Here is a 26,953-nt window from a genome sequence, read left to right on the forward strand (position 1 = left end):
TAGTGAATTCACCTATTACTTTACCCAAAAGTTAAGTAGTTCAGTTATCGTAATAGTAAAAAAAGAATATCATTCGTATCTTATAGTTAGTCAGTTATCTTATTAGTTGTTAGGAAAGCATTTCAAATTTAACTAAATTTTTATTATTATTAGATAATCTGGGGCTTTTCGACATGCCTCATCCACTCATATAAAAATTATTATTGAGCTTATGTTGAAAATTATCCATCAAGAGCCCTTGATAAATTTATATATATTCCAAAATAAGAATGTGTATACTCTATAAAATATTCAAATTTTGGCGGCATACTTACACACGATTTCTACACACTTTATTATAGTATCGAAAACATAGTTTTGCCTTAATAACTATAACATGTATTTTTTTCCTCTCCTTGCTTACCTTATCTAACTTAATTTTTTTTCTGACAGTGGTTGCTTAAAAGAGATCGCTCGAAAGCGATAAGGCCGCCAGTTTCCTCCTTTCTATTATATTATAATGCACCGAAGTGTTAATAAAATAAAACATCTAATACTTCGACAATACATTTGATAAGTGTGTTAAAATAAGTTTTACAGTATACGAGTAAATAAAAGAGATATACATAACAATTAATTTAATCATCCAGTAAGGGAACTATAAAAAACTCAGAAAACATCTGTCTTTGATCTTCTTTTTCCAGCTTTAACTGCAAAAGTAGGAGCCCGTTGGAACTGCATCGCAGAACTACCTTCAAAATAATTAAAACAGTTACAACTAACTGGAAATAGCTTTATTGTCTAAAAAATATTTACATTAATTTTAATGATATTTTATTTTAATTAATATTTTTTTTATAATACCGAGATAAGAGGGTACTATAATTTAAAGGGTTTAAATATTTAAAACAGGTTAACACAATTCTGGGTCTGTTTAATTTTTAGTGCAATTGTTTTGGCTCTTGATTTCAACAATTATTGTTTTGCCGGGAATGGAATCCAGAAAACTTTGTCCAAACAGTACAGGAGCATTTGGAATGAGATACTTCAAAGATGATATTCTTATTTTTATATTTAATGAAAGCAAACCTTCGAAGAAACAGCAAGTGCCTTCATAATAAGTCTTATATGTTGGAGCTGATACTTCAGTGTCACTGACTTTTCACAGTTAAAGCTTTGGACCATGTCTGAAGATTTCGGCATGTCTATACATGATCTATCCTGTAAGACAAATATGGAACTTCAGTTACTTTAAACAAAACTTAAACTCAAACTTAGATAATCCTTAAGAATACAAAAAGAAACATATTTTAATTAAATTGGTGGTAATTGTGGTGACTGAGAAGAGTGCAAAGTTGTCGAAGATGATGGTGAAAGCGGTGTTATTGTTATATAAGATGTACGGAAATAAACGAAAATAAAAGAAATTAAACGGAAATAATCGAAGATAAACGCATAAAAACGAAGATGTACGGAAACAAACGAAAATAAAAGAAATTAAACGGAAATAATCGAAGATAAACGGATAAAACGAACATGTACGGAAACAAACGAAAATTAACAAAAATAAAAGAAATTAAACGGAAACAAACGAAGATAAACGGAAATTAACGCAGATGTACGGAAAAAACGAAGATAAACGGTAATTAACGAAAATAAACGATATTCTCGTTTTTACCGGAAAAAACCGAGATGTACAAAACGTATGTAAAAAACGAGCATAAGGGGTGCTCACCCTAAAATGTTATTTTTTAAACAAAATTTTTTGTTTTTATTTTTTTATTATACTTCAAAAAACATTCATTTTCGTCAACACTGTATGACCCCCTATTATTTTTTTGTTACTCAAGATCATATAACTCTGGAGGTTTATGTACAGAAAAATCATTGATAATATGTCTTTAAAAGGGAAATAATTTATTGATTGAATGAATGAAATGTGAATGTTTTATAGGTGGTATACAAAATAATTGTTCTTTTTTTGGAAATGTAACCAAGGAATGTTCTTTTGCAAACCTTGACTACTCTCCTTTTAAAATACCTGCATTCCATATGTAACAATGCTGACATTAGGATGTTCAGGTGATAGATTTATCTCAATGATATCACAAGTCTTTTCCAGATCAGCTAAAAGACTAAGAAAGGCTGGCGCTTTCAAAACCAGTTTGGCCACTTCCTCTGCATCTTCATCACGGAGTTCCAGAACTGAATCTGCGGTTTGTGTCGAGATTTCGCAGTCTGTCATTACATTACTGAATGATTGGGGTTGAAGCCTGAAAATTTAAAAAGAATTATACCTTTTCATTCTGTGACAAAATATTTGAGTATATTCTTTAGCAGCCTTTCCAGGCCTTAAATAATAGTTGTATTTTTTTAATATCTTAAACATAATTAATATAGTCTATGTTATAGTTAATAGTTATTCTAATCATTTTCAAAATTGCACCAATAGGTTCAAACCTAAGCCAAGCTCATTTGTTACAAACATTAAAAAATAATTTTTTATTAATATTTAAACTATATTTATTTTATACAGATTTTCTATAAGCCTCTTCTTTAGGATATTGCTTTTAAGGAACTCTGACATAACAGGCTTCTTTATAAAATAACAACGGAATGTATAGGTTGGCCCTAACGTATTAGAAATGTTGTAATTGCTTTTATTTATTGCTTGTCTTTGACTTACACTAAAAGTAAGGGGGACCCTTCACATCTATAATACATTTTCAAACTAGATTCTTCTCCTGAGCCAAATATGTTAAGGCATTCTGTTAAGACTGCTATACTTATCTGAAAATATAGTTACTAATATGTAACTCTGATGTAAGGGATGCAAGCAGAAAATAAAAAAAATAAAAAAATCAATGTTTTAACATTTTCAAGAAAATTCTAGACAATGTTTTCTAAAACTTTGTTAAAAAGATTTCAATGCGTTTAATTTGTAGAAAAACAATTAAATTACATATTTTCATATCAGAGTCAGAAATTGTATAAGTATGTCATACAGACTAAGAGGGAAAAACATATTGTATTAATATTTACAGCAGTTAGAGGTCATTCTTAGTCTTGACCAAAATCTTACCGTCATTGAACATTTAATACTATAAATATAGGTCATAGAACATGAGCATCACCTTAAACATAACATCAACATCATCCCGAACATGGTACTCATTAAAGTTATCAGCAGGAATATAAGCTGATGCCTGAACACACTTTCCTTCTTCCACTGTCAGCTTTAAACCCTCTTGCATTGCACAAAATACAGCAGACTGTAAAAAAAATCAAGATTATACATATGTTATATTTTATATTCATTTAATATTACTATAGACATACTTCTTGAAATTGTATAGCTTTAATCAAGCTGCACAATGTTTTTCCAGAATCCATTGAAGCCGTAAAATAATATTGAGAAGTACCATCATCCATTTTGCTCTTCAAACATAGATCTTAATAACATCAAGTTCTGATCCTGGGTAACTTTGTGATCTACTACTCGATCTAAAATCAAAGCAATTCGAGCTGCTAGAACATGTTTACACATCAACTGTGATTTTTTCTCTATCACTTGGTGCTTAAACGCAAGACATGGACAAAAATTAATTCTTGGAAATACTCTGTAGCATCGATCATTTTCTCCCTTGATTTCAACAAGGAATCTTCCGTTATTACAATTTGAATAAGTCTCCAAAGTAGGGTATTTTTCAAGAATTTCAAATGCTCGTTGCAGTGTTGCCCCAAAAGCAGAGTGCAGAGTTAATATCTCTTCATCTGTAACTAAATAGGAACATTCTTATCAATCACTAACATATATAAGCGTTTGGATTGCAACACAATGTTTACAAATTTCCTTACATTGTTTAGATCCGTTTGAATTTATTCGTTCTTCTATACGAAAAAATATATTTTCCACAACAATTGATATTTTAGACGATTTGGGCATTTGAGAGAATTTATTATTGAAGATGGGTAAATATTAAACCGTTTAATATTTACCCAGTTAAATTTAAACGTATAATATAATTCCAAAATATTAACTTTCCCCGCGCTTTCGGTACAAAATACAAATTATTATTTATGACATTCCCGTCTCCCGAGGGTAGACAAATACATCAAAATCAAAATATGACACGAACTGTCATTATAATCAATCTCAATGACATACGTTAATCATACTTGACAAATTCAGATTATAATGAATAATCTACGAATGATGTTTGTTGATGACGATTTGTTTTTGTGAATCTGAATACCAATTGATAAATTTTTATTTTATTATTAATTATTATTTTCGCGGTGTCCCAGTCTGATTGCTGTATAAACTTAAATTTGGTCATCGAATTGAGGATCTTTTGAAACAGTTGGTTCAAGATGTCCAATGTAGGAAGTTCTTCCTGGGAAGGTTTGTATTCCCTTTCACTCATTTTCTACGGCCGGTGTTCCCTCTGTTTGTTTTTGTTGCAAAAAACATTGTTTCTTTCATGCTTTTCAGAACTAAGAAAACAGGCACGTCAACTTGAAAATGATATTGATGTGAAACTAGTAGCATTCAGCAAATTGGGCGTGAGCTCAACATCATCTCGACTTAGTTCAGAAAGTGTTCCATTGATCAATAGCGATGACATGTTCGACACCATATCCATGGAGCTGCAACAAATGCTTTCTAAGGTAGTTAACTGTAGACACAGATTCTTGGGAAGTTAATACTACTCAAGAATCTGTGACTATATTTTTAATCTCAACATACTATGTAACTTAAATATGCAAAAGAATGCTACAATAATTTAACTTCATATGCTAAAACAGGTGACATGCCAATAAACTAATGTATAAACAATATTGAAAAAATAATATTCTTCATTAAAATAAATATTAGCATATATAAGTACAATATTATTTTTTTAAACTACTTCAGTAATTATGCTTATAATGAAGGAAGTTTAAGTTCTAAATTAGTTTTAAAAAATACTTAGATTTGCTTGCTTGCTCCTTCAGGAATTTATTTAAACAAAGTGAATTTTTACTACACATATACTTATTAATATTTTCTTCTTACAGCTATCTGCAATTAATGACAAAATGGCAGATATAGCTCCAGGAGGGGCAGCCACAATGCACACATTGAAGAGACATAGAGAAATCCTTATGGTACAGTAGGGTTTCATTAATTAAGTTTTCTGGAGTTTATAATTTATATTTAAAATTAACCTGTTGGAATTGAATTGCTTAACATGATAGTGTAACAAAAATTTACTGACTCACAAGAAACTATACTAATTAATAATGGTGTTATAAAAAAATTAAATATGTTCAGTAATCAGTTGAGTTTATATGAGCAATGGGTCTCTCTTAATTCTGTAATAAACAGAGAATTAAAAATTTATTGCAAACTTTATCTCTATTTTATAATTATTCAGGACTATCAGCAAGAGTTTTCCAAGACTTCTGCTCGCGTAAATGCGAGAAGAGAACGTGAGGAATTGTTAAGGGGTGGTAGTCCAACTCCCAGTTCATCAGTGGGACTAAGCAGGCGAGATCAGTATGCCAAAGAAGCTAGCCATTTGCATAGGTAAAAACATAAACATCATTCAATGGTGCCTACTAATCCTTTATAATTTGTGCCTGAATTGAATTCTGCTATCTATTTAGTCTGTAGATATTAAAAGATTATTAAACTTTCCCTTATGGGGAATTAGGTAGTAGCCTTTGTGCAGCATAAATTTAGGTAGTGCAGGAAAACACAATTCACAATATTTTTCTTTACTTAATGGCAAGGTTGTTTAACACAACCTGTGTTTGAAATAGTATCCATACTTCTAGTTTTGTATGTCATTTGTATTATATTGTGTGTCAAAATTTGGTGTTTTGATACCTTTATTAACTTGATGATTCCAGTTCACACATCCTGGTTGATGAACAGTTAAACATAGCAATGGAAGCTCGGGAGCATCTCACTTCACAAAGACAAGTCTTCAAACAGATGCAGACTAGGTTCAATGACATAACAAACAGGTATGTTCAGAATTATGATTATTTATAAAATATTTTAATGCAATATGAATAAATTACTAATGATTTGAGAAAATTTTATATACATAATATTATCTTAATACACCTAAAACAATAAGTAGCATGTCTAACGCAAGGTTATCAGTACCAATCTAGTGGATATTATGGAAAAGATACAGGATGTAAATTTTTACGAATTATAATAAGAGTTAAATAAGTAAATTTTCTTATAAAAAATGAAAATAAATCATAACACTGCAAGGGTTGAGCTGAAGGACTTTCCATAGAACAATATTTTGCTTATGACCCCATTTAACCCCTAGTTGCCTTCGATCCACGACTCTTTGGCCACCCTGAATAACAAGGCAGATTAAAAGTATACCTATTCCTATTCAAATACAAAAGATTTTGTTATTTTAAATTACCCCATTTGTTTTAGGTTTCCAATGTTGAACAGTCTCATGTTCAGGATAAATGCTAAAAAACGAAGAGACTCTCTCATAATTGGCGGAGTTGTGGGCATCTGTACATTCCTTCTTCTTTTATATGCATTCCATTAAAATAATTATATGGAGTCCTTAAGGAGCTGATAAACAAATGGACAACAACAAAGGAGATTTAACTTGAAAACTAAAACTGAAGGATAATTATTTTATCAAGTAAATTTAATTATATTATTAATTCAATCTTATCATTACATTTAAAATTATGATATAATAATGAGTAATGTAATGAAAAGTATTTGGTATTTGAATCCTTTTTTATAATAGTATTAAAGAAGATTATATTAGTTTTAAAATTAATAAATATACCTGTTTGTCAGCTTCTTAATAATATCATGTATGTTGTGATTAGGAAATTGTGTCGCATGTGGCACTTATAACTACTTTATAAATTTATATAAGTTTATCTACTATATTTATACAATGTAAAGAGCAATAAGTTTAACATCGAGGAGGAATCCTTTTTATGTAGTTGTAGATCTATATTTTATTAATCTTTGTGATATATGTATAGGATAATAAATGATAAGCAAAAGTTGTTTAATTTCTCTTTACTAAAAAAATAAAATAAAATGTGCCTTCCTGCTGTAGACGTTTTTCTCTCATCTTTATCTCAGATGGTCAAAAATGGATTGAGATAGGTTGTTGGGTTTGGGCGTAAGTGATAAACACGTAACATCTTAAGAAATTTATCCTTTATAAGGCACTACAAGATGGAACCGATTTAATAAAATTAGTTAAAAGATGATTTTTATTAACAGCCTAACTCAAACTAAACATAAAAGTAAAACTTTCATTTCACAAAAAAATTTAAAAACTGAATCTACAATTCATATTTATTTTATTAAAAACAAAAATCACAGAATTGTTTTAATAAAATCAAATAAACCATAGTAAAACCAGATAAAAAGACAGTTATTAAAAAATACATTCAGCCTAAAGAGACTTTTTTTTAATTTGAATATTTTAAGTACTTCATAGCCATACTCCTACTCCATCATTTAGCGATTTTAACGCATTTAAAACATCGGTTATTCCCATCACAACTCCAGAGCATTTATCAAATTTTTCCATAAATTTCTTCGTCAGTCTTCTTTATTTTAATACCATGAATGGAGCCTTTATGATATTTCAATAATACTTTCTGTTTAAATTTCCTTTGACATAAATCACATTCGTACGGTCTCTCCCCAGTGTGAGTCCTTGTATGTTTCTGAAGATCTCCTTTCGTTGCGAAGGCTTTTTTGCAGCCTGCTATTTCGCATACATACTTTTTATTATGCACTCTCTTATGGCAGTACAGTTTTTTCTTCGACATAAAAAACTTTGAACACTGCTGCAAATGTTAAGTTAGGTAAGTAATATTAACTTGCTCGACCGTATTATAAAACGTGGACCAAAGTAAGGGGGCGTCCATAAATTACGTGAGGGGTTTTTTTTAATTTTCTGCCCCTCCCTCCCCCCCTGGTGAGATGTCGTGAGATTTTATTCAACCCCCTCCCCCATCCACCAATCTCACGTGAGATTTTTCAAAATGTGAGTTTCTTACGTAAACGCGTTGGAATGTTATTGTAAAAAGAAAAAAACAAATTTGCTTTGTGCTTTTATTTATGACTAGTGATCTTAATCCTATTACGATTACGCTTAAGATTAAATCTTATGCATGTACAATCTGGATTAAATGGAGCAAAATATTATAATTTTTTTTTGTTTCAATCAGAAAAAAAATTGCGTGATATTTGCCGAGATCCCCCCCTCTCTCCAACGTAAGATTAGATGAGATTTGACTCGACCCCCTCCCCCCCTTAAACACCTCACGTAATTTATGGACGCCCCCTTACTAGTGTGTTACCATGGCTACAATTTATTTTAAAGTATCTATAGTCCACGTTTTAAAAACAGTCCTATACATTTTATGTCTATGAAATAACTAATTTGGTCGTAAATGTCGCATCGTTTATATTTTAACAAATGTCATTGAAATGTTTCGATATTGGATATAGACTACACATGAAAAATGCCAATTAATAAAAAAAAATATAGTTTCGACATTAAGAACACGTTTTGACAATCGTAGTGAGCGAGAAAATGCCACCTGGTGAAATAATACTGTATTAATATTTAAAAATTTACAAATCGCTATTCGCTTCCTCTTATCAGTATCTGAAGATCTGACACGAGACTAGTTTAAATATATTTTTTCATAGAAAATTAAGTAATTGCATAAAATAATAAACTTACGTCACAATTAAATTCGAAACCGTCCTCGAATTTTATTCTCTTTGAAAACTTAATATCATCCTGGTCATATGCAATTTCCTAAAAAAAATATAATATTAATATACTATCAGCATAAATAAATATATGTATTTTGTTCAGAAATAATCTAACTTACTGATTGGCTTTATTTGCTTTGTGACAAATTTTAACAAAAAAAAATTATATATATGTACAATTCTTTTTAAATAGCTTTTCCATAAGATATATTCTTCAGTTTTTTTAATTACTTGTACCTGATATTATTAGTAGTAGGGATTCACGGGTTCTGCCTCAAGAGGCAGAACCCGTGAATCCTCGCGTGGGTGGCCAATATCAGCGTCACGGTATGACACGAAACTAAAAAAAAAAAAAAAAAAAAAGTTTGGTCTCTTTCCCCACTAAACAGACCGTGCTGAGTCGATAGCACTCACTCCCGAAGCGATATTTCTCTCTGTTTCGAAGTTAGGTTTTGCTATACGTTGCAAATTAATCGATTTACTAATCACCTCATAATAAGAATGTAACGTCTCGTCCAAATCCTCATTTACTAATCACCGAGTCAGTTTCGTATCCATAATTAGCAAATTACCATGCGCATTTACCTGCAAATGCACCAGGACAGATGGGAAAAGGATTTACTGAACATTAAAAATATGATTTCCGTGTTTTATGTGTTTATTTGCATTATGTTACAATACAACTTTACTAGTGTCATGTCATTTCTTGGCGAGTCATACGAAAAATTTCTGAGGTAATCTTCCAAGCTGAAACCCCAGAACTTGTAGTACAAATATACTACACAATACTCCCCACAAAAGGCAGAATAGATGTCCTGAACGCTAGCTGTATTATAGCTCCATACCCGACAATTTCTTCTTAAAAAATCCGCTATTACTCTAATAGGTTTACGTCCAAATGAATCAAAATATTCTCCAACTTTTTCGTCGTTGATATGAATAGCTACCCAATGAGATCCTGGTTGTGAGTCAGGGTCGAGATTGCATATAATAAATGTGGGTAAGTGTACGTGCATTGGTAGGCGATTCGAGGGGTACACGCTATACTGGATGCTGGGATGTATTTTATGGAGACTCATTTGCAGGTTTAATGTATTCATTTTTACTCCAACGCGTTTGTCCTTCTACTCTTTGTATTTAACAAAAACGGAAAGGACCCTTGAGAATCACGTTGTGCTTACTTAGCAATTTAATACTGTCTTCGAAAACTATCGGAAGTTTATCAGAGCGAATTCGCAAAAGCGACATTAAATCCATAACTGTTAAGATACTTGTATATTTAGAAATAAATAGATCTGCTTACGTTCAATATTTATTCATGATTTGACAAACTTACCATATTTAAAAATTACACAAACACGGATAAAATCATTACATTACTTATTGTACATACGTTATATGACTGTTGTATTATTAACAAGTTTGGTATAAAAAATAAAAACATTTTGATTACAATATACTATGATAAGAAATAACAATTATTTTAGCATTCAGAGAAACTTATTTTATATCAAAACATGACTTAAAATGAGTAGACATACTTTTATGATTGCATTAATTATGACAGATTCACATAATACTTTCTCTTTTCATAAAATACAAAAGTAGAAAAGTTGCAACGGAATGTAACAAAAATGAGATTCTGTAGTTGAAATATTATTATATTATCCCATACATTTGACAAAAAATAGCATTTTTTCTTTTAAACATTATGTTTGGCGGTTAAATAGAAGCAACATTTACTAATAAAATGTATTAAAATAGACAGAAATTATAATAACATAGGGCAGGAGAAAGTAAATTAGAATTTAATTATAAACTATAAATTCTTGTTAAACAGTAAAAATATTAACAGGATTAATGAAGATCTAAAACAATAACAATACTTGTCTTTTTAGTAATAAAAAATCAAAATTGTTATACAATTATAAGAAGAAACTAAAAAAAATTAAATACTATTACCTATTTTAACACCAACAATAAGATTTAAAATTTACATGTTGTCATTAATAAATATTTATCCTAACTATAATTTTTTCAGAACTTTACAATTACTTATTTTGCAATTTAAAGCTAGTCATTTGTCAGGTTATAATTTTTATGATACATTGAATTCCTAATTACCCTAAGACCATAACTTTGATTACACTACTTATTTATTAATATTATGATACATTTATATATGATACAATTATAAATCTTAAATAATCCATAATACTAGTATTGGAATCTGTAATTAATTATTAACCATAAATATATTTATGTTGTGTTGTATAGATCTCTCAAAATCCTATAAGTAATTAAAATGTCATAGAACATAGACAAATCGAAAAGTGTATGTAGATAAAACTCATGTGCGTATTCTAAAATATTTTATCAGAATTTTTTGGAGTTTAAATTATGTAGGTACTGATTTCGAATAAGCCTCTTAGACTTTTAATGTGAATAGTAGAAAAATAATAGCAATAGGTGAACAAACAGTCTACTAGTAATAAATAAGACGCAAATGTTGACGATTTCTTAACACAAAAATAATCACATAATCTGGAGTTCCTCTTAGAGTGGAATAATATAGTTTTATACACTTAATTAGTTCTTATAGTGTTTTAATGCCATCCACCAAATTAAAACTTACACAAACTACAAGGTACATACGCGAATGTAAATACAGATATTAGTTTTATAAACTGTTCTATTAAACTGGCATTATTACATGAGTTACGTTTAATTTTGATACAGTGACGTTAAATATAAGTGGGTTATTTGTTTTAGTCTTTCAACGTCACATATTAATTTTATTAAAAGTTATTTATTTTTTCACATAACTGGCCGATAATAACAATGGAACACAACGGTAGTTTACCAGGTCACGTAACAATAAATAAATAAAAAAATAAAAAAACAAACAAATGATTGTGATATGTGCCAGATTCATAGGTTACTCACAATTCGTATACATTTTAAATTATAAATATGGATTCCTGGTGTGTGATTAAAAAATCGGTAAATGCGTTTATTGGTCCGATAGATTGTAATGAAACATTTTCCATCCCCGCGGCCATAGTAAATTGGGCCCGAAGACCACAGCTAAGTTGCTGCTTGTCATCTTATTTAGGCAGCTACGATCTTGTACCTATAAATATTATCTCTAGTAGGACATAAAACTTAACAATTTGAATCTAGGATTTATTTAACTATGAGAATGTGTGTATATGTTCATGGCATTTCATAAGTAGTTGTTCAGTGCTTTCCAAAACTTTTGCTGGAAGTATGTACAAAATTTGTCCATTTAATTTACTTTTTGAGGGATTTGTTATTTACTGATAAAATTTCTTCCAAATATTTAGAAGAAATCTTTGTATTGTAGGTAGTAAAAAAAACTTAATGTTTTGAAGCATATAAAAATAATACTAATTCTTTTGTGAAATCCTTCAGTGTATATATTTCAAATTATTTTAACTTTATTGAAAGGTGTATGTATTATATGTATAACAATCTAAAAATAATCAAAGAAATACAAACAATTATTTCATTTAGGTTTGAAGTGCCACAAGTTTTAATCATCATTTTTTTTAATATATAGCAAACGAGCCTGCGGAACGTCCAGTAAGGGACGACTCGATTTATTTTTATATGTTATAGTAAAATTAAAAAAAGACAAATACCTTCCACAAAAACTGCATAATATACTTTAAAATCTTGTAATTGTCTAGAGGTTGCTTTTCGAGAATCAATATTTTCACCTTTCTTGCTTCATAATACAAAAAACAAATTTTATTATTTCAGAAATAAATAACATAAAAAACCATTATTTATATGACGTAGTTAGCAAATATGAAGGTTATTAAATATAAATATTGGTTTTTTATGTTATTTATTTCTGAAATAATAAAATTTGTTTTTTGTATTATGAAGCAAGAAAGGTGAAAATATTGATTCTCGAAAAGCAACCTCTAGACAATTACAAGATTTTAAAGTATATTATGCAGTTTTTGTGGAAGGTATTTGTCTTTTTTTAATTTTACTATAACATATAAAAATAAATCGAGTCGTCCCTTACTGGACGTTCCGCAGGCTCGTTTGCTATATATTAAAAAAAATGATGATTAAAACTTGTGGCACTTCAAACCTAAATGAAATAATTGTTTGTATTTCTTTGATTATTTTTAGATTGTTATACATATAATACATACACCTTTCAATAAAGTTAAAATAATTTGAAATATATACACTGAAGGATTTCACAAAAGAATTAGTATTATTTTTATATGCTTCAAAACATTAAGTTTTTTTTACTACCTACAATACAAAGATTTCTTCTAAATATTTGGAAGAAATTTTATCAGTAAATAACAAATCCCTCAAAAAGTAAATTAAATGGACAAATTTTGTACATACTTCCAGCAAAAGTTTTGGAAAGCACTGAACAACTACTTATGAAATGCCATGAACATATACACACATTCTCATAGTTAAATAAATCCTAGATTCAAATTGTTAAGTTTTATGTCCTACTAGAGATAATATTTATAGGTACAAGATCGTAGCTGCCTAAATAAGATGACAAGCAGCAACTTAGCTGTGGTCTTCGGGCCCAATTTACTATGGCCGCGGGGATGGAAAATGTTTCATTACAATCTATCGGACCAATAAACGCATTTACCGATTTTTTAATCACACACCAGGAATCCATATTTATAATTTAAAATGTATACGAATTGTGAGTAACCTATGAATCTGGCACATATCACAATCATTTGTTTGTTTTTTTATTTTTTTATTTATTTATTGTTACGTGACCTGGTAAACTACCGTTGTGTTCCATTGTTATTATCGGCCAGTTATGTGAAAAAATAAATAACTTTTAATAAAATTAATATGTGACGTTGAAAGACTAAAACAAATAACCCACTTATATTTAACGTCACTGTATCAAAATTAAACGTAACTCATGTAATAATGCCAGTTTAATAGAACAGTTTATAAAACTAATATCTGTATTTACATTCGCGTATGTACCTTGTAGTTTGTGTAAGTTTTAATTTGGTGGATGGCATTAAAACACTATAAGAACTAATTAAGTGTATAAAACTATATTATTCCACTCTAAGAGGAACTCCAGATTATGTGATTATTTTTGTGTTAAGAAATCGTCAACATTTGCGTCTTATTTATTACTAGTAGACTGTTTGTTCACCTATTGCTATTATTTTTCTACTATTCACATTAAAAGTCTAAGAGGCTTATTCGAAATCAGTACCTACATAATTTAAACTCCAAAAAATTCTGATAAAATATTTTAGAATACGCACATGAGTTTTATCTACATACACTTTTCGATTTGTCTATGTTCTATGACATTTTAATTACTTATAGGATTTTGAGAGATCTATACAACACAACATAAATATATTTATGGTTAATAATTAATTACAGATTCCAATACTAGTATTATGGATTATTTAAGATTTATAATTGTATCATATATAAATGTATCATAATATTAATAAATAAGTAGTGTAATCAAAGTTATGGTCTTAGGGTAATTAGGAATTCAATGTATCATAAAAATTATAACCTGACAAATGACTAGCTTTAAATTGCAAAATAAGTAATTGTAAAGTTCTGAAAAAATTATAGTTAGGATAAATATTTATTAATGACAACATGTAAATTTTAAATCTTATTGTTGGTGTTAAAATAGGTAATAGTATTTAATTTTTTTTAGTTTCTTCTTATAATTGTATAACAATTTTGATTTTTTATTACTAAAAAGACAAGTATTGTTATTGTTTTAGATCTTCATTAATCCTGTTAATATTTTTACTGTTTAACAAGAATTTATAGTTTATAATTAAATATCTAATTTACTTTCTCCTGCCCTATGTTATTATAATTTCTGTCTATTTTAATACATTTTATTAGTAAATGTTGCTTCTATTTAACCGCCAAACATAATGTTTAAAAGAAAAAATGCTATTTTTTGTCACTAAAGTTAGGATACATCACATTTTGTAAGTTTTTATTATGTATGACTGATTCATTATCTCAAAATGTATGGGATAATATAATAATATTTCAACTACAGAATCTCATTTTTGTTACATTCCGTTGCAACTTTTCTACTTTTGTATTTTATGAAAAGAGAAAGTATTATGTGAATCTATCATAATTAATGCAATCATAAAAGTATGTCTACTCATTTTAAGTCATGTTTTGATATAAAATAAGTTTCTCTGAATACTAAAATAATTGTTATTTCTTATCATAGTATATTGTAATCAAAATGTTTTTATTTTTTTATACCAAACTTGTTAATAATACAACAGTCATATAACGTATGTACAATAAGTAATGTAATGATTTTATCCGTGTTTGTGTAATTTTTTAAATATTGTAAGTTTGTCAAATCATGAATAAATATTGAACGTAAGCAGATCTATTTATTTCTAAATATACAAGTATCTTAACAGTTATGGATTTAATGTCGCTTTTGCGAATTCGCTCTGATAAACTTCCGATAGTTTTCGAAGACAGTATTAAATTGCTAAGTAAGCACAACGTGATTCTCAAGGGTCCTTTCCGTTTTTGTTAAATACAAAGAGTAGAAGGTCAAACGCGTTGGAGTAAAAATGAATACATTAAACCTGCAAATGAGTCTCCATAAAATACATCCCAGCATCCAGTATAGCGTGTACCCCTCGAATCGCCTACCAATGCACGTACACTTACCCACATTTATTATATGCAATCTCGATCCTGACTCACAACCAGGATCTCATTGGGTAGCTATTCATATCAACCACGAAAAAGTTGGAGAATATTTTGATTCATTTGGACGTAAGCCTATTAGAGTAATAGCGGATTTTTTAAGAAGAAATTGTCGGGTATGGAGCTATAATACAGCTAGCGTTCAGGACATCTATTCTGCCTTTTGTGGGGAGTATTGTGTAGTATATTTGTACTACAAGTTCTGGGGTTTCAGCTTGGAAGATTACCTCAGAAATTTTTCGTATGACTCACCAAGAAATGACATGACACTAGTAAAGTTGTATTGTAACATAATGCAAATAAACACATAAAACACGGAAATCATATTTTTAATGTTCAGTAAATCCTTTTCCCATCTGTCCTGGTGCATTTGCAGGTAAATGCGCATGGTAATTTGCTAATTATGGATACGAAACTGACTCGGTGATTAGTAAATGAGGATTTGGACGAGACGTTACATTCTTATTATGAGGTGATTAGTAAATCGATTAATTTGCAACGTATAGCAAAACCTAACTTCGAAACAGAGAGAAATATCGCTTCGGGAGTGAGTGCTATCGACTCAGCACGGTCTGTTTAGTGGGGAAAGAGACCAAACTTTTTTTTTTTTTTTTTTTTTTTTTTAGGCGGGGACTGCCGCTGAGCCAGAAACACACGGGGGGTTAGGTTGACTGAGGCAGCGAGTGAGGCAGTCCCCGGCACGGGGGGTTAGGTTGACTGAGGCAGCGAGTGAGGCAGAACCCGTGAATCCCTACTACTATTATTAGTGAAACTGCTTTAGTTTAAAACATACATACCCTTTTAATTTGTACATTATGTTTGGAAGAAGTATTCTTATGCTTATTCGGTTTGTTTATACAATTTGTATTTGACATATTTTCAATATCCTCTTTAAGAGATTCCTGAAAGACATTTAGATGTTTTAGACAAAAATACTTTGTAAAAAAATCACGTGACCTAAACAAATACGATTATCTAGTCATTTTTTAAATTGCATCAAGCTGCGTATCGCTGTGACGTTCAAAGCTCTTAATTTCACCAAGTAAATACCGAAACCATCTCTTGTTTTGTAAGTATATTATGAATTAGGGGGGGCGTTCAACATTACGTTACGCAACTTAGGAGGGAGGGGGGATCTTGTAAAATGTTAGTGTGCGTTACAAGGGCGGGATTAAAACAACGCGTTACGTTACATTATTTATATTTGAAAAATTAGTCTTTAAATGCGTATGGAATACAGAGTATATTGCCAGACATGACAGAGCGGAACAAAACTTATTTCGTCTGTATACGCCGGCGTCAACGTCAAGAAAAAAGTTACGGTGCGTTACATAGGGGAAAGGGAGGTTCTAAAATTTTCAAAAAATGCGTTACGTTATACTTGAACGCTCTCTTACACCCGAACCTAATAATTAATCAACAATCTCAGATTGTGGATTAAATATTGGGTGACTGTCGATCTTATCAGACCGTGACAGTCGATCTATCTCCTATCTGCATCCCAATAACCAAACCCTACGTAGACAATCCATTTTGGGGACGGATAGAATACAATCTCTTCGCTCTTTACACTCATATTTGATAATCAATATAAACCAAATAATATTAAAATGTACATGTCTATAAAACATATCAAATAGCTTTTTAATTATTTAAAAAACTGGTATAAGTTAAAATCTGAAAACAGGATATTGGCACACATTTATCAAAATCGTGAGGAAACTGATATGTCTTAGACCCAATAAGTCGACGGCGTGTGTCAGGCACTGGAGGCTGATCACCTACTTGCCTATTACATTTAAAAAATATCATGAAACAGTTACAGATATCTGAACTAGAACTACTGTCCCTATTATTATAAGAATTCCTCTTATTCCTTATTAACTCATTCGCATACTTACACATGTAATAATTATTTCCCAACTATCATCATTTGACAAGCTTCGGTTTTGTATATCTTTATTTAAATCTTGCATTAGTTTCGGGTTATTTTCAATATTTGCACGAGAATCCTGAAACATTGTATGGTTGAGTTTACTTCGTATGTTTTTTTTTTTTTTTTGAAAGGAATCTCGCTGTTGGCCTTAAGGGCCTTTACAGCTCAGCACGGGCTGTTTGGCGAGCTTAGCTCAGCCGGAAAGGGGGGGTTTCCCGCGACTCGCGCAAGGGCGTCTCCTGTGAGACTCGAATCTCGGCTTGGGCCGTCGCGGGGGGGTCAATCGCCTGAAGGGCAGGACGGAAGCTCACTGGAGTGAGCGAAGTGCGAAGTAAAGGTCCTCGCCTTCCCCGGTGACGGCGGTTTTTAACCCTAATCTGTCTATTGCTACTGCTATTATTATTGGCCGCGCGGGCGGTTACTTCGTATGTTCGCTTCTCAACCATTTTATTTTTCGTAATTAATTAAGCATTTTTTGTACTGTACCCTCAGTTGTTCTTTTTTATTGTTCCATATTAGGGTTGTCTGGAAGAAATCGCTTGTTAGCGATAAGGCCGCCCGTGGCCTAATAACTAATGTAACCTACTTACTTTTTGTTATATGTATAATTATTTATATTATAGTAACTAAGTATAAAAAAATATATAAGAAATTTATTATATAATAGTCCAGTAGTTTTACGATATTCGTAACCAATATACAAATTCCACCTCGTAACATATTACTTACATTAGCCGTATCTATACACAAATCATTTCCAACCCTTTCCATCGGTAGAACTTGGCAGACATTGCTTTGTTGGAGTGAGTCGTCATATTCTAATATTACCGTATCAATTGATTCATTTGCGTCTGAAATCTACAAATATTAAACTCTTGTAAGTAAATATTCTTGTAATCAATCTTATATTTAGCGTATATTCCTATTATATTCATCTACCCGTAAACATTATTTAATTGTTTAAAATTAAAATGAAACGCGGCAAACTACAAACATGTAGGTAATAAGCTTAACTGTGCAGTCATTCGTTTCATAGCAATTAACTAAATCATAGGAGTTATGCCCCGAGAGTATAGCCAGCCGATTCTTTAGTTGGCTGGATATACTATTCTCAGGGCGTAACTCTGATGAATTAATTATATTAGACTATTACATTGCATAAATTTGTTACATAGTATTTAACATTTTATTATTTCGCTTATTCTGTTGTTGTACGCGAGGGGTTAATATAAAACAAAAGTTCTCAATTATTTGAAACACCCCAATTACCCGGGAATCTTAAAAGCGTAATATATAAAGTTACGCAAACTCGGAGTATAAATGGAATGGGTTACGCAAAAATTTTGATGCACTAGTCTACATTTTATTGAATTTGTACTTGATTTATTAATTATTATCAAAACATGATATTAATCTTCATTTATAACACAATCTTTGGAGATATAGTTATAAAATGACACCACATGTCAAATGTCAAGAAACACATATAGTCTGTGGTGAGGATCCTGGAATAGTTTAACATTTGACTGGCCTCAAGGCCAGTGGGCTAAGATAAGGGTAAATGTAAATATGTAGTAAAACTATTGTAAACGTTTGTGATTTTCTTGTACTTCTATGTTCAATTATGTGTATATATGCTAGCTGCACACTTAGCATATCTTTAAATTTGTGTCACATTAAGCAATCACCAACAACATTTGGTTTTAATAACTTGTATGGGTTATATTTGTATGTGATTTTCTTGTACTTCTATGTTCAATTATGTGTATATATGCTAGCTGCACACTTTGCATATCTTTAAATTTGTGTCACATTAAGCAATCACCAACAACATTTAGTTTTAATAACTTGTATGGGTTATATTTGTATGTGATTTTCTTGTACTTCTATGTTCAAGTTTGTTTTTTTGTTTAGGCGATGATTGTTTGATTCTTTGACACTGTCACATTGGGATGTGTTCGTGGTACATGTAGTGAGTTTTATGTGTTAAACAGTTCTTTCTTTTAGTTTTCATTTTGTATTAATTTTTAAACTGATCATTGGTACATTGTAACCTTCAACTTTGTTTGCTTATTGTAATCCTTAGCCCATTGACAGACTATAAGTATTAACATGAAACGTGACGTGACACTGTCAAAGGTTGTGATTGTCAGTTTAATGACCGATTATGTGTGTTTCCACAGATCATAAAATTATTTTTGTGATCTGTGAAAGTGCATGTTAGGAGATGTCATAAGCTTTTACAATAACTTTCCACTATAAACGATATCTAAATTCGCTTGTTAAATTGTTTTTTTTAGATATAGTTAAAATTAGTTTATTTAACCCTTTTAAGTTAAGTTAAGTTTGTTATTATTATTATTATTTTATTTTTTTTAAAGTGTGTGTCTATATTATCTTTTACACTACTAATATTAGCGGTTTATATAAGTTAAAAATTTATAAACTTAGTACACCTATAGATAAATATCATTGTTAACACATGAATCACGATAGTGAAGCTACTGAATTTGCATCGGTCTCTTCGTCAGATTACGATTCTTTCCATAGCGCTGAAACATCTCCCCCTCCCTTGCATTGTATCCTCACGGCTTTATTCAAAGACCAATCCAGACACTTTAATGCCGTTCATATCAATGCACAAAGCGTTCCTGCTCACCATTTGGACTTGTTGACAACCTTTGTATCCAACGAAATTCATGCTATCCTCATATCAGAGTCTTGGCTGTCTCCAGCCCTCTCCTCCATCAGCTATTCTATCCCCGGTTTTAACCTAATAAGAAATGACCGAGTTGGTATGCGTGGAGGTGGCGTCGCTATTTACCTACGATCGCACATCCCTTACACTATTGTCAATATGTCTCCACAACCACCACCACCTAATGCATGCGAGCATCTTCTGTTCGAGGTTATGCTCAGTAAAACAAAAATTCTCCTTGGAGTGTTCTACTCTCCTTCTCTCTTAGTCGACTATTTTTCAGGCTTTGATGATACTCTTGAAAGGTTTGCGCCTCTCTATAAAAACATAATAGTTATGGGTGATTTCAATACCTGCTTAATAAAAGACGACTGTCGATCGAAAAAGTTGCTCTCCATCACTGACTCTTATAATCTTCATAACCTGCCACTTAGCGCCACGCACAAAGTCCCAGGCTCCACTCCTTCCCTATTGGACCTTATATTTACCTCTTCTCCTGACCTAGTCACTAGTCATGGCCAACTTCCTGCTGTTGCCTTTTCTCATCACGATCTCCTTTATTTGTCCCTCAATCTTAAACCTCCCAAACTAAAACCCACCGTAGTTCTTAGGCGTAATTTTGCTGCGATCGACTCCGAGCGTCTGCTTACTGATGCAGCTAAAATCGACTTTAGCACGATTTACGAGTGTCCCACCCTCAATGGTAAAGTTGATCTACTAAATTCCTCCATTACTAATCTTTTCGATATTCATGCCACTTTGAGGCCAGTTAAACTCAAGCATTTACCTGCTCCTTGGCTCAATGATGAAATCAAAACTTTGATTAAACAAAAAAACCGTGCTAAAGCCAAGATGAGAACAGCCAAAACGGACAAGGATCGTGTATTTTACAAATCCTTGCGCAACCGTTGCAACACGCGTTGTCGGGATGCGCAGAGAAGACACATTCACGACTCAGTGTCAAGTGGGGATCCCTCAAAAACATGGAATTTTTTAAAATCTCTGGGTGTCGGTAAGCCGCCACGTGCTTCCATATCTCCCGATATCGAGGTAAACAGCCTAAACGCCCATTTTACCTCTCACTCTACTCTAAGTAATATCGATCTGGATTTAACACTTGAGAATATATCATCTCTCCCTCGTCCTAGTTTTCCATCTTTCTCATTCGCTGAATTTTCTTGCCAGAACGTTGAATCTGGTATTTCGTCTATTCATTCCAATGCTGTTGGTTCTGACCTGATTGGTCGCGCTATGATCATACCTATTCTCTCTCTTATACTTCCTGTAATCACACATATTTTTAATTTTTCCATTTCTACAGGTGAATTTCCTTCTTGCTGGAAGGATGGACTTATCATCCCTATCCCCAAAAAGGCTAATCCTAGTACTTTTTCTGATTTTCGACCCATCTCAATTCTGCCTTTTCTATCCAAGGTACTTGAACGCCTTATACATGATCAATTAAATGATTTCCTTAACAAAAATTCCATACTGAGTCCACTTCAGTCCGGGTTTCGATCTGGACATAGCACGACTACTGCTCTGGTCAGGGTAGCCGATGATATTCGCGAAGGCATGGACCACAAACAACTCACAATTCTCACACTACTAGATTTCAGCAACGCTTTTAATACTATTAATTTTGAAATTTTAATGGAGTTGCTTAGGTCTATAAATATTTCTTCACATGCTGTTAACTGGTTCTCTAACTATCTTAATGGGCGCCGCCAGTGCATTAAGACAAGCGATTGCGTATCTCAATGGAGTTTCATTGAATCTGGCGTACCGCAAGGTGGCGTACTTTCTCCTCTTCTTTTCGCTATTTATATTAACTCTTTAACGTCCCGTCTTTCTACTAATTTTCATTTATACGCTGACGATCTCCAAATCTACGTTCAATCAAGTCTCGATGATCTCCCGCAGGCCATACATTCCACAAACTATGAGCTGGCAAAGATAGTTGACTGGAGCAAAAATTTTGGTCTTCTAATCAATCCCAACAAGAGTAAAGTCATAATCATTGGCAGCCCCTATTTCACGACGAGAATTGATTGGGCCACTGTACCACCTATACATATCAACGGCGTAACTTTAAATATAAGCCGTGCAGTTAAAAATTTGGGGGTCTTATTTGATCAAAACTTATCCTGGGAGCAGCATGTCAAAGAAGTTAGCCGCAAATTGTATGGTGCCTCTAGTATCCTCCGACGTCTCAGTAATTTCCTTCCCTTTAGTACTAAAACCTCACTGGCACAATCTCTCCTCCTGCCTTTACTGGACTACGGCGATTCTTGCTCCTCCGATATGAGCGAGGAATTGCTAAACAAACTGGATCGTCTCCAAAACTTCTGTATCCGATTTATTTTCGGTCTAAGAAAGTATGATCATATCTCTGCGTTCCGTAAGCGGCTAGGTTGGTTACCCATTCGACAGCGACGTGATGCTCATATTCTCCATCTCCTATATTCCATCCTGTTCAATCCTAAAACTCCTTCTTATCTCAAAAATGATTTCAAATTTTTGGGTTCACATAACTATAGTTTACGCTCTTCCGAAAACTATACCCTTGAAATCCCATCTCATAACTCCTCTTTTCTTGGCGATTCCTTTAAGGTTTCAGCAGTTCGGCTATGGAATTCACTTCCCGTCACTATTCGCTTAGCTCCTTCTCTATCTTCCTTTAAATTTCTGCTTTATAAACATTACCTGTCCATGTCATACCACTAACTACTTACTGACGTGAGAGCGATCTTCTTCATCTTAGATTGTCCTGATTCATGTGCACTGTTTACTTTTTGTTTTGTTTTATGTAACTTGTATCAGTTTAGTTTATTTTTATTTCTTTTTGTTTCTGTTAAGTATGTTTTGTTTTTTTTTTTCCCTTTTTATTTTTGCACTTCTTGCCTACCTTATCTAATATACTCATAGTGGTTTTTTTCCTTTACTAACAGTGGTTGTCTGGAAGAAATCGCTCTAAAGCGATAAGGCCGCCAGTTGCTTGTCATTAAATTATGTTTAATATTTTCCTTTTATGTAATGCAACAAAGTGTAAATAAATAAATAAATAAACCAAAGATATTACATTGTAAGTATGTTTTTGGACAAAGATTACTTACATTTGCTGTTTCATGTATATACAAATTATTTGTTACTCCGTCTATTTCTGGACTATCATTCCTTTGTCCAATTACAACCTCATCGTCTATTATTATAGTCTCCAGTGATGCTCTTGATATGGATTCATTATTCTACAAAAATTAAAAAATTGTAAAACTAATTATTATATAGTATTTTTATTTAGATAAACCATAACACTGTTAATTAAATTCAAGTTAAAAGGTTCAATTAATGTTAAATGTTGCTATATTATTTTTATAAATATATTATGTATTCCTTTAATTTTTACACCCACCATATTTTTTTATGTACTTAAAATTGAGTCAACCTTTAATTTCACAAGTATGTAGTGTAAAATAAAAGGTTGCCTCAATTCAGAACATTTACATTTGATATTTTAAGATTTGGTACTTTCACTACTTGAAGAATCCTAAATGAAATAGGTTTGGGACATTTCAATGGCAGGTTCTTTACAGTGTAGGTAAAAAGTGCTGTAAAAATGCTCACTGGTGCAATCATATATACTTAATCTTGCACATTTAAGTAACATCCGAGATACTCTTACCAGAATAAAAATACTTCCCTTTCCCTACTTTCCCGATTAATCAAAATCTCTCTGTGTCACACAATATATATACACACAAACTGAAAATTTTGATAAATACACACAAATACTTACATTTAAGGAATTACAGTTTTGATGTGCTGAACATGCTTTTTCATTTTGTTTTTCTAAAGAAATCAAAGCACAGATGCCATTAGTTGTTTGATGAGAACCTGTCTAAAAATCAACACTGTTACAATTAGAAAAAAAATATATTTTTTAATCAGTTACAATATTGCTTTTGCTACATTCAGATGACATGGAAATATCAAATGTTCTTTAGTCTTCAAGACACTTATACAATAACACAGTTTAAAAACAAAAAGTCTACTAAAATCTGCATTAACAAGTCACTTTTCTACATGACAAACAGTTTAACTTTGTTAACAAAGACTATGTTAAGTCTGTAATGTGCAGTAACTGAAAGTTTAAATTACTTAATGTTTTTAAAATATTATAACTAACATATATATTTATTTAAACATTTGAACTTAATCATTCTCCTATTTTATTGTTATTGTATTGCTATGTTTTATTGTTATTTTATTAATTTATATTTATAATATTCTGATTAATAACTGTTGTACTATATAAAAATCTTAAAAAACACTTACATTGTTTACTTTATTTTGAAACAAATCATTTCTAACTCTGATTATTGGTGAAACATGGCTTTCTTCGAGCTGTGTATTACAAATAGACAGTCCTGTGGCTCTTGTCTCTTCTGGTACAGGGTCATTAGTGTTATTCAACTAAAATAATAAAAATAATAATACTTGACAGAAATATTGAATACTTAATTGTGAAACATGGTATCAATTTATACCATATAATTTTAACCCAAATATAATGTCAATTACAAAGAATATCTACAGATAAAAAACAAGACAAAAATAAATATATAGATCTTAAACTATTTCAAACACAAGATTTCAACTTACAATTTCCGAAGAGAAATAAAGTTTAGCAAAATCATGCAGCTGTTTGTCATTAATAATAACTGATTCTCGAAACTTGGTTGTTAATAGAATTATTTCATAACAATTATCACACAGCTTTTTTGGAAATGGAGTTAAATTATCAATCTGTAATCAGAAAAAACAGAATAAGAAATCATAATTAAATTATAATTATTTGGAACCAAATTATTGTGGTTGTAGTTTCAGGTGACAAGAATGGATACAGCTATATTCAGAAAGACTTATATGCAGCATATAAAAATTTAATATTAATAGGTAAAGGAGTGAGAAAGGAAAACATATGGCTTTCGCCAAGACAATAATTACATGGTACAGAAGAATTTATCTAAGACGTAGGACTTACTTTTATACCTATTATAGCAGAAATCTTGCCAGGTAAAGTACAATCCTGAAAAATATCGGTTGCCCCAGCTTGCTCGAGACAAAGTCTGCATAAAGTACTTAGAGTATTATTTCTATGATGATACAAAACATCTTCGTCCATGATTTATTTCGTTTTTATATAAAATTCATATGTAATAGATAATATGAACCGTTATTTATAATTTACGTATACAATTCAGCTGAAGTAAATGCAATTGAAGCAATATTAAGGTTATGTTTATCAATATTCCATTTCCGTATCGAATAATTTCGCAACGACACTATTTAGTACTGAACTACTGAATCAAATTAAAAGTTTGATAGGTTAATAAGTTTGCAAATTGTAAATCTGACACAGACTAGAAAAATAATATTCGATTAACTTTTCGATAATGGACACAGACTGTCCATCCATCCATATAGAGCAAAAAGTGATCTATGGTCGTTTTAGTTTTTACTAGTCTGCGTTCATTAACAAACTTACAGACTATTTTCGTGTTGCTGGAAAATTTCAAATTAGCAATCATTTCAAAATCAAAACATATAATAACAAAGCTGTGGTATTATAATTAATGTTATTCTTTTGACGATGACACCTTCAAACGATAACATAGGTTTGTAATATTTGATTAAACAAATTATTGAACATAACTTCAAAACGTTTTTTGCGATAGCCTGAATGTAGTTGAGATATAAATTGGATAAAGATGATTCCAAGGAAAATATCTAAAAATTGTTGCTAGATAATATTTGATACTGATGCTGACTCGTATACCAAAATTAATTGAGTAGTATAGTAGCGGCTGAAGAATTATTAACTGCTTAGAAGCCGAAACAAAAATGAATCCTTTTACTTAGAACTTTACACAAGATCACCAAAGTTCATTAACTCGACTCCCCCGTCATGTAGAAGGTTGCTACCATGCTGCTATTTCTGAGGTTGCGGGCTTAGATGTATTTTGTTGTTAGTTGATTTTTTGTATGTAATTTTATAACCGTAAGTCCACTAATAATAAGTAGTACTGTTATCGGTTAAAGGGAAAACGTCATTTAAGAGTTTAAAAGCCATCATAAGTCCGTTTAGTAGGTACTTTACTTATAAAGATTCAAGCTAATGTTTCATCGGTAACATATAAACAAACAGACAAAAATGTAGTTCCGTTCTATTAGTGTTTTCTGATCGCGAACTTATTAATTTCGTAAAAATTATCCAATGTTAATAATTTTGTATGAATTAAAATTACTTAATAAAAGTACAGATTCAAATATGATTAACCTAAATGTAATAAGTTGTAGGTACGCGGATTCTGTTCGAAATAGTGATTTCATATTTCTTCTATATGCCGCTCCGCTATTTTGTTTACGGTGTTTGAAAATAGTATCCAAGACAACCAGCTAGTTAGTACGCCCGTTATAAAATCGATTCAATCCTTATCTTAACACCTACTCCACGTTAGGCTTAAATTCGTGCAAAGCGCCAATTAGAATTTCTTTCCATAGACATTACTGCTTTGTCGTCGGTAAAGGAACTAGATGATTTCTCGGCCTATAACCTCTAATTACTATTTCAAGAAATATATCATTATAACATTGAATTCTCGTGTATTGTAATAACCTATTTTTGGTGAAGCGAATTTTCAATGATTAAAGCCGAAAAGTAATCTTTCTTATACCCTTCAATGAATTATAAATGAACTTCATACGAATTCGTAAG

General features: G+C 31.2%; 3 protein-coding genes across 6 annotated transcripts; 1 reads left to right on the forward strand and 2 right to left on the reverse strand.

The window, feature by feature from the left end:
• Nucleotides 1–602: 602 nt before the first annotated feature.
• On the reverse strand, nucleotides 603–5,949 carry LOC110991460 (cell cycle checkpoint protein RAD1). The gene is made up of 7 exons (XM_022256822.2): nucleotides 5,855–5,949; nucleotides 3,319–3,483; nucleotides 3,114–3,251; nucleotides 2,666–2,769; nucleotides 2,021–2,252; nucleotides 1,069–1,200; nucleotides 603–731 (listed from the first exon to the last, which is right to left on the reverse strand). Exons 2-7 carry the CDS (start codon nucleotides 3,409–3,411, stop codon nucleotides 618–620), a joined length of 813 nt encoding a protein of 270 aa, XP_022112514.1. The 5' UTR covers nucleotides 3,412–3,483; nucleotides 5,855–5,949; the 3' UTR covers nucleotides 603–617.
• Nucleotides 4,196–7,032, forward strand: LOC110991461 (Golgi SNAP receptor complex member 1). Its single transcript, XM_022256823.2, has 6 exons — nucleotides 4,196–4,384; nucleotides 4,475–4,650; nucleotides 5,041–5,130; nucleotides 5,400–5,551; nucleotides 5,878–5,994; nucleotides 6,431–7,032. Exons 1-6 carry the CDS (start codon nucleotides 4,354–4,356, stop codon nucleotides 6,549–6,551), a joined length of 687 nt encoding a protein of 228 aa, XP_022112515.1. The 5' UTR covers nucleotides 4,196–4,353; the 3' UTR covers nucleotides 6,552–7,032.
• On the reverse strand, nucleotides 7,014–25,578 carry LOC110991477 (myoneurin-like). Of its 4 annotated transcripts, none has more exons than XR_006750592.1 (10): nucleotides 25,228–25,578; nucleotides 24,838–24,981; nucleotides 24,511–24,648; nucleotides 23,972–24,073; nucleotides 23,292–23,423; nucleotides 18,207–18,335; nucleotides 17,443–17,553; nucleotides 16,339–16,443; nucleotides 8,736–8,813; nucleotides 7,014–7,830 (listed from the first exon to the last, which is right to left on the reverse strand). XR_006750592.1 is itself a non-coding variant. In XM_022256842.2 (10 exons), exons 1-10 carry the CDS (start codon nucleotides 25,358–25,360, stop codon nucleotides 7,555–7,557), a joined length of 1,356 nt encoding a protein of 451 aa, XP_022112534.2. In that variant the 5' UTR covers nucleotides 25,361–25,577; the 3' UTR covers nucleotides 7,014–7,554. The 4 variants fall into 4 exon arrangements, 2 of the variants coding, with proteins under 2 accessions (XP_022112534.2, XP_022112536.2); XR_006750593.1 differs by having other exon boundaries at nucleotides 23,972–24,069; nucleotides 25,220–25,578; XM_022256842.2 differs by having other exon boundaries at nucleotides 25,220–25,577.
• Between the last annotated feature and the right edge of the window lie 1,375 nt (nucleotides 25,579–26,953).

The sequence above is a fragment of the Pieris rapae genome, chromosome 14 (genome assembly GCF_905147795.1).
Source record: "Pieris rapae chromosome 14, ilPieRapa1.1, whole genome shotgun sequence".
Taxonomy (NCBI): domain Eukaryota; kingdom Metazoa; phylum Arthropoda; class Insecta; order Lepidoptera; family Pieridae; genus Pieris; species Pieris rapae.